This window comes from Calypte anna, chromosome 11 (assembly GCF_003957555.1).
Source record: "Calypte anna isolate BGI_N300 chromosome 11, bCalAnn1_v1.p, whole genome shotgun sequence".
NCBI classification, from domain to species: domain Eukaryota; kingdom Metazoa; phylum Chordata; class Aves; order Apodiformes; family Trochilidae; genus Calypte; species Calypte anna.
The window spans coordinates 6049347-6057264 of NC_044257.1; the positions used below are offsets into that span (position 1 = coordinate 6049347).

At 40.3% G+C, this 7918-nt stretch overlaps 1 protein-coding gene across 7 annotated transcripts in view; it reads left to right on the forward strand.

The window, feature by feature from the left end:
- SALL1 (spalt like transcription factor 1) overlaps positions 1–6883 on the forward strand; it is a 17422-nt gene extending 10539 nt beyond the window's left edge. For all 7 annotated transcript variants that reach the window (XM_030457701.1, XM_030457699.1, XM_008501297.2 and 4 more), the window contains 2 exons: positions 790–4202; positions 5373–6883. In XM_030457701.1, coding sequence (XP_030313561.1) covers positions 790–4202; positions 5373–5813 — 3854 coding nt within the window. In that variant the 3' untranslated portion in view covers positions 5814–6883. The remainder of the gene's footprint in view (positions 1–789; positions 4203–5372) is intronic.
- The last annotated feature ends 1035 nt before the right edge of the window (positions 6884–7918 follow it).

Below are 7918 nucleotides of genomic sequence, written 5' to 3' on the forward strand. Positions count from 1 at the left end.
GGTGAAGCACATGGTGGCAAACGGGACATTTTAAACAAATGTTTTAGAAGCATTGCTCAAGACATTACAAAGGGTCTTTAAAGTGCCTTGGCTCTTTACCATTTTATGGTAAACGTTACCATTTTATAAAGCATTTTTCTTTTACATTCCGTTTGTCTGTAACTGCAGCAGAATTAAATTTGGTTGGAAAACCAATCCATCTTAACAGGTTCATAGTTTATACCTTATGTAGCAACTTGGGAGAAATGGGGGGTTGTCATTGTCAGTCTGTAGCTTGGTAATACATACTTTTTTTTTTTTTTCTTGTCAGCAACTGATTGGGACCTCGAATGACTACAAATTAGTTTAGTGATGGGGCAACTGTCACAGATATCTTTGAACCAGTTGAAAATGAACAAGGTTGACAGGAACGTGAGAGTCTAATGAGTCCTTCAAATAGCTGATTTGCACTCTGTGGACAACTAGACAATAAGCAGTATGAATTATTGGAAATCAATACTTTGTTATGGAATGTCATTATGCTCCAATGCCTTCAGTTCATAGTATTTTATATTTTGATGGATTATCCAAAGAAAATGATCATCTAAGACACAGGGATTGATAAAACTCCCTTGCATAGTTTTAAATGTTACTTTTCACTTATTTTTGTGAAGTAGAAGTACTGATCTATTTTCATGTACAGTCTCAGTCTACTTTAGAGTGGTCAGTAAAAACAGTACTTTTAAATAAAATGTCCTGCAGAATATTTTTGTATTACTGTTCCTAATCCATCATCTTTTGATGTTTTAGGAGACACAGAAAAGGGTCAAGCAAATCGAACCACTAAGAACAAGGACGCCCATGTCTGTGGCAGGTGCTGTGCTGAGTTCTTTGAATTATCAGATCTCCTGCAACACAAGAAGAATTGTACTAAAAATCAATTAGTTTTAATTGTGAATGAAAATCCAGCTTCTCCTTCTGAAACCTTCCCTCCTAGTTCCCCTTCTGATAATCCTGATGAACAGATGAATGACACAGTTAATAACACAGATCAAGTAGACTGCAGTGACCTTTCAGAGCATAACAAACTTGACAGGGAAGAATCCATGGATGTGGAGGCTTCCAGCATTAACAATAGCAGTAGCAGTTCCAAGAGCGTCAACAATAGTATTACAAGCAGTAACAGCTCCACAATGGGTACCTCAGCTGTAACAACCTCTCTACCTCACATAGGGGACCTGACAACATTAGGCAACTTTTCAGTGATAAATAGTAATGTAATAATTGAAAACCTTCAGAGTACAAAAGTGGCAGTAGCACAGTTCTCACAGGAAGCGAGATGTAATGGTGCATCAAACAGTAAGCTTGCTGTACCTGCCCTGATGGAGCAACTGTTGGCATTACAGCAGCAGCAGATCCATCAGTTGCAACTAATTGAACAAATTCGTCACCAAATATTATTGTTGGCTTCCCAAAATACAGACATGCCAACATCTTCTAGCCCTTCTCAAGGTACTTTACGAACATCTGCCAACCCCTTGTCCACACTAAGTTCCCATTTATCCCAGCAGCTGGCTGCAGCAGCTGGATTAGCACAAAGCCTTGCTAGTCAATCTGCCAGCATCAGTGGTGTGAAACAGCTACCCCCTATACAGCTACCTCAGAGCAACCCTGGCAACACTCTAATTCCATCCAGTAGTGGCTCTTCTCCAAATATTAACATACTGGCAGCAGCAGTTACAACACCGTCCTCAGAAAAAGTGGCTTCAAGTATTGGTGGCTCACAGCTCGGCAACCCACCAGTATCAGCATCATCTTCACCAGCTTTTGCAATAAGCAGTTTATTAAGTCCTGCATCTAATCCACTTCTACCTCAGCCCGCCCCTAGTAACTCTGTTTTCTCCAGTCCCTTGTCCAATATTGGAACACCTGCAGAGGATTTAAACTCCTTGACTGCCTTGGCACAGCAAAGAAAAAGCAAGCCACCAAATGTAGCTGCTTTTGAAGCAAAAAGTAATTCAGATGAGGCATTCTTTAAGCATAAATGCAGGTTCTGTGCTAAAGTGTTCGGGAGTGACAGTGCCTTGCAGATTCATTTACGTTCTCACACTGGCGAGAGGCCATTTAAATGCAACATATGTGGAAACAGGTTCTCCACAAAGGGAAACTTAAAAGTCCACTTTCAGCGTCATAAAGAAAAATACCCTCACATTCAAATGAATCCTTACCCGGTGCCAGAGCATTTGGACAATATTCCTACAAGCACAGGTATTCCTTATGGGATGTCTATACCGCCAGAGAAACCTGTCACAAGCTGGCTGGACAGCAAGCCAGTCCTCTCCACCCTGACAACTTCTGTTGGGCTGCCGCTCCCACCAACAATCCCAAGCTTGACCCCATTCATCAAAACTGAGGAGCCTCAGCCAATTCCCATTAGCCATCCTTCTGCTAGCCCTCCCTGCTCTGTCAAGAGTGACTCGGGAACAGCTGATCCGACATCAAAAATTTCCAATGGACTTTCTGATGAGGTAGAGGCTGGTGCTTTGCCTACCTCAAATTGCAAAATGGAAGAAAACCCTCAAACCACGAACGCCGTCACTAACGTGAGCAGCTCCGTCAGCTCCCCGGCAGCTGACACGGGCTCCAGCAGCGTCGCCACTTTTACAAATCCACTGATGCCTCTAATGTCAGAGCAATTTAAAGCAAAGTTTCCATTTGGAGGACTATTGGATTCAACGCCAGCATCCGAAACATCCAAATTGCAGCAACTGGTAGAAAACATTGACAAAAAGGCAACCGATCCTAACGAGTGCATCATCTGCCACCGAGTTCTCAGTTGCCAGAGTGCACTGAAAATGCATTATCGCACCCATACTGGTGAGAGGCCATTTAAATGTAAAATCTGTGGTCGTGCTTTCACTACTAAAGGCAACTTAAAGACTCATTACAGTGTCCACCGTGCCATGCCCCCGCTGAGAGTACAACATTCGTGCCCAATCTGCCAGAAAAAATTCACCAATGCTGTTGTGCTGCAGCAGCATATCCGAATGCACATGGGAGGGCAGATCCCGAACACCCCCGTGACAGAAAACTATCCCGAGTCAATGGAATCAGATACAGGATCTTTTGATGATAAGAATTTTGATGATATAGACAACTTCTCGGATGAGAACATGGAAGACTGTCCTGACAGCAGCGTACCAGATACACCAAAATCTGCGGATGTGTCACAAGACAGCTTGTCTTCTTCTCCTCTGCCCCTGGAAATGTCAAGTATTGCTGCTTTGGAAAATCAGATGAAGATGATCAATGCAGGACTTGCTGAACAACTTCAAGCAAGCCTAAAGTCGGTTGAAAATGGGTCAGTGGAAGGGGATGTTTTGACTAACGATTCGTCGTCTGTTGGTGGTGATATGGAAAGCCAAAGTGCTGGAAGCCCTGCTGTCTCAGAGTCTACCTCTTCCATGCAGGCCTTGTCCCCATCTAACAGCACTAATGATTACCACAAGTCACCGAGTATTGAAGAGAAACCAGTACGAGCTTTACCAAGTGAGTTTGCCAATGGTTTGTCTCCAACCCCTGCTAACAGTGGTGCTTTGGACTTGACGTCTAGTAACACTGATAAAATTATTAAAGAAGAGTCTCTGAGTATGCTCTTTCCTTTCAGAGACAGAGGTAAATTTAAAAACACCGCATGTGACATTTGTGGCAAAACATTTGCTTGTCAGAGTGCCTTGGACATTCATTACAGAAGTCATACCAAAGAGAGACCATTTATTTGCACAGTTTGCAATCGTGGCTTTTCCACAAAGGGTAATTTGAAGCAGCATATGTTGACACATCAAATGCGAGACCTACCATCACAACTTTTTGAACCCAGCTCTAGTATTGGCTCTAATCAGAACTCATCAGTTATGCCTGCTAATTCACTGTCATCACTCATAAAAACTGAGGTTAATGGCTTTGTGCACAGCTCTCCTCAGGACAGCAAAGAAGCACCCTCTGGTCTAGTTGCTTCGGGGCTGCTGTCCTCCTCTGCCACATCCCCGGTCCTGCTCCCTGCTCTCCCCAGAAGAACCCCCAAACAGCACTACTGCAACACGTGTGGGAAAACATTTTCATCTTCTAGTGCTCTGCAGATCCACGAAAGGACACACACTGGTGAGAAACCTTTTGCCTGCACTATATGTGGAAGAGCATTCACAACAAAAGGCAATCTGAAGGTACTTTTTCCTCTTGCTGTTCTTAGGTTTCATTTTCTCCCTGGTGTTTTGTGGGTTTGTTTGGGGTTTTTTTTATTTTTTTTTCTGGGGGGGGGTGTTTCTTTTTTTTGTTTGGTTTGGTTTTTTTTTATTATTATTATTATTATTAATTTTTTACATCCATTAATGTTGCAAGCAGTGGTACCTTAGGGTTTCTGTGGTGTGACAAATAGCATGTTTAGTCAGCTCTGGTAGACCTAGATGGCCTCTTGTTGGGTGCTCATGCTGGCAGCTGGTCCAAAACTTGAGTTGTTTTTGATGTGTAATTAAAAGTTTTATACCAGCAAAGACTGTCTTCTGTAGAGTGTGAAACAGAATGGCCAAACGATGGTAAGGAGTATTAATTAAGAGTAATGTGTTTTGTACCTCACACACCTCTTTAAGAAGTGAAAGGCTCTTGATTGTGTGGTTTTTCATAACTATCATGTAAGATGATGAGTGTTTAAAAAACTATTAACATAATTCTGGAACTAATGGGCATTACTATAATTGATTATATAACTAACATTTCCTACTGATATGCATTTGAAAAAGCAAATACAGTTTTAGAACACCAGTTGAGCACTTTCTGTGTACATTTTTCTGTTGACAGAGTATTTCTCTAGAGGTTGCTGCCAGTAATGTGAGATGAATAATTACTTTCAGGCTATTCTGTCTATACACGAGGCTCTCCGATGAGCAATCAGTAAAGGATACCTTCTGCCTGTCTGAAAAGGACGTTTATAGGGTAGAGGGTGTCAGATACAATACTTACCATTGCAATGAAAGTGGACATAGCAATTCTAGCCCTGAAAGCAGCTCTCTGCAATTGACAGAATAACAAGTCATTATAAGCTAAATACATGTAATAAAAAAAAAAAAAAAAAAAAAAAAAAAGACAAAAAGCATAACAAGAAATTCATCATTCAGCAGGAAAAGAGGGTGTTCTGGGTAATGGTGATGGGCTAATCCAGAAGAAGTTTGTTTATTATTCCAGATAGGAAATGGAGCCCTGCATTTGCTACCTTTAGTGCTGTTCATTATGTAACATGGCAGCTGGACATGTCCACGGAATGCCGCCTTCTCTGTGAAAAAAATAAGTCTAAATTCTGTCAAACGCTGTTGTTTGTTTCTTTCTTTCTCTCTTTTCAGGTTCACATGGGCACTCACATGTGGAACAGTACTCCTGCAAGACGAGGCAGACGACTTTCCGTAGATGGCCCCATGACATTCCTAGGAGGCAATCCTGTCAAGTTCCCAGAAATGTTTCAGAAGGATTTGGCTGCCCGGTCAGGGAATGGAGACCCCTCCAGCTTCTGGAACCAGTATGCAGCAGCACTCTCCAATGGCTTGGCCATGAAGACCAACGAGATCTCTGTCATCCAGAACGGTGGCATCCCTCCAGCACCGGGGGGGCTGGGCAATGGTGGCAGCTCTCCCATCAGCGGCTTGACAGGAAGCCTGGAGAAGCTCCAGAATTCAGAACCCAATGCACCTCTAGCTGGTCTGGAGAAAATGGCAGGCAATGAAAATGGGACAAACTTCCGTTTTACTCGTTTCGTGGAAGACAACAAAGAAATTGTAACAAATTAGGGAAAAACTCCATAAATAACATTCCTGCAAATAGTGCAACCTAGGGTTGCTTTTTTCAAGCTGCAGGCTACAACATTACACAGACTTTCTTTTGTACCATGTTCTACTTCTAGAGTTCTAAGAGAGCTTATTTATTAGTGATATAACCTTGCTTTGCAAACAAATGCAAGCATTAACTTTGGTCTCCTGTATTTTGAACTAAATACTAATCGACTAGAGTGCTGTAAACTTGCTGTAACATTTATGGCAGTTGCAAGTCTGTTCTGCTAGGTGATCTTATTCTGGCATTAACTTATTTTCTATATCCAGTTTAACATGGACTCTGGTACTGATGCGATGCCTCAGTGATGCATTAGATCTCTAATAAAAATCTGTATATAAATGTACACTTTGATCCTGCTGGAAATTTTCTCAGCAAACACATTGTTTAATTTTTCCAAACAGAATTAAGAAAAGGACTGAAAAAATATAGACTGAATAGTGTGGGTCCTTTACACAGCTCAGTTTTTGATTTTTATTATAAAATTAAAACTGCTTTAATTTTTGTAGGTTTAACATTTTCCGTTTTGAACTGTTATTTGTATTGTGCTTTTTACTTGAGTCGTCTTAAATGTTAATACCTTTCTGTACAGTAATAAGCACGCAGATTATTAGAGAAGATACTGAAGTGTTGTTTTGGTAGTTGAAACTGAGACGTAACATTTTGCCTTGTAGGTATATTCATTATAGAACATGTGCTGGACTTTCACAATGCTGCTAAGTATGGCATCTTGAACAACTTCCGTGGACAACCGTAGATGCTCCTGTATATACAACAAGACATCACTTTCATTAAAATGTACATATGTTCCTTACAAGACCAAGCCCTACTCCTTGACCAAGGGAACAAGTATAGTGTTTGTTTATTTTGTATTAGGTATTGGGGGGGGCAGGGGGAACCTTGGACTGTTACATGCACTTTCTCGGAAAGTTGAAAGGAAAAGAGGTCCAGTTTCTTTAACATTTAATACTTACTAACAGCAGAGATACTGTAATTTTACTCGAGTAATCAAATACAATTTTGCAACAGATAAAATTTGCTGTCTCTGTGTTTTTAAAGTGTACCTGTATTTAGTAATAACTTAGTGTTATTTAGCCTTTCCCTTGGTTAACATGAACTGTCCCAGGCTGTATGTGAGTTTATATTTGTAAGTATGAGTATACATATTATATGTATTGCATATTAATTGCTAGTATATTTTCATACCCCCTAATAATGGGAAATTTCTCCTTAACTGCTCAGCTCCTCCTCATAAAATTGTCGATATTTTGGCATTTTTAATTTCTTTATAAAGAAAAATGCTGCTAGCAAAGACCTTATTGAGCCTAGGTAAGTTTCCTTTGAAGGAAATAATTTATCACATTTAAGGCTTGATTTGGTTCAAATGCTTTATATTTTATAATTTTATTCTATGAGATTGTATGTCTGTGGCATGCTTATGCTGCTATATCTGTGATAAGATGTCCACTTGCAAGCCTCCATGTTTCTAACTTGATTGTAAAAACAAAAAATTGCTTTGACCTTGCACATGATTTGGCTTCTCTTAGGCACCTGCAATGATCATTAACCTCAGTGGGAATTTGGGGAAACAGAATTCAGCCTGATATTTTCACTCAGCAGTTTTCTCTCCTCACATTAATATTTATGGAAAAAAATCAGTTTGATTGCCTTCAAAAACCCAAGAGAAACAACCAATTTTACATTCATGTGCACATATATATATATATATATTTACAGTTCCAAAATTCAAGTATTTTGTGTTATGTGTTTTTCTTTATTAACAGTGTGGGAGAGATACTTGCCTTTTTAAACCAGAAATAATTGCTTTGCTCTTCCACCTAGCATCCCCAGTTGTAAACTGGGCATCATGCAGGATTTAACACTGAAAAGCTTGGGTGAGCAATACTTTTCTTGAGGATTTTTACCCTGCAGAGGATTATGAATCCTTAGTAAAGAATTAACACTGTAGTCTGAATACCTCTTGGACTTTATGTCTTTAAAACTTTTTGCTGTTCGAATGTGATGGTTCACCTGGTACCTGATATGCGCTTTTGTTATGTAAGTT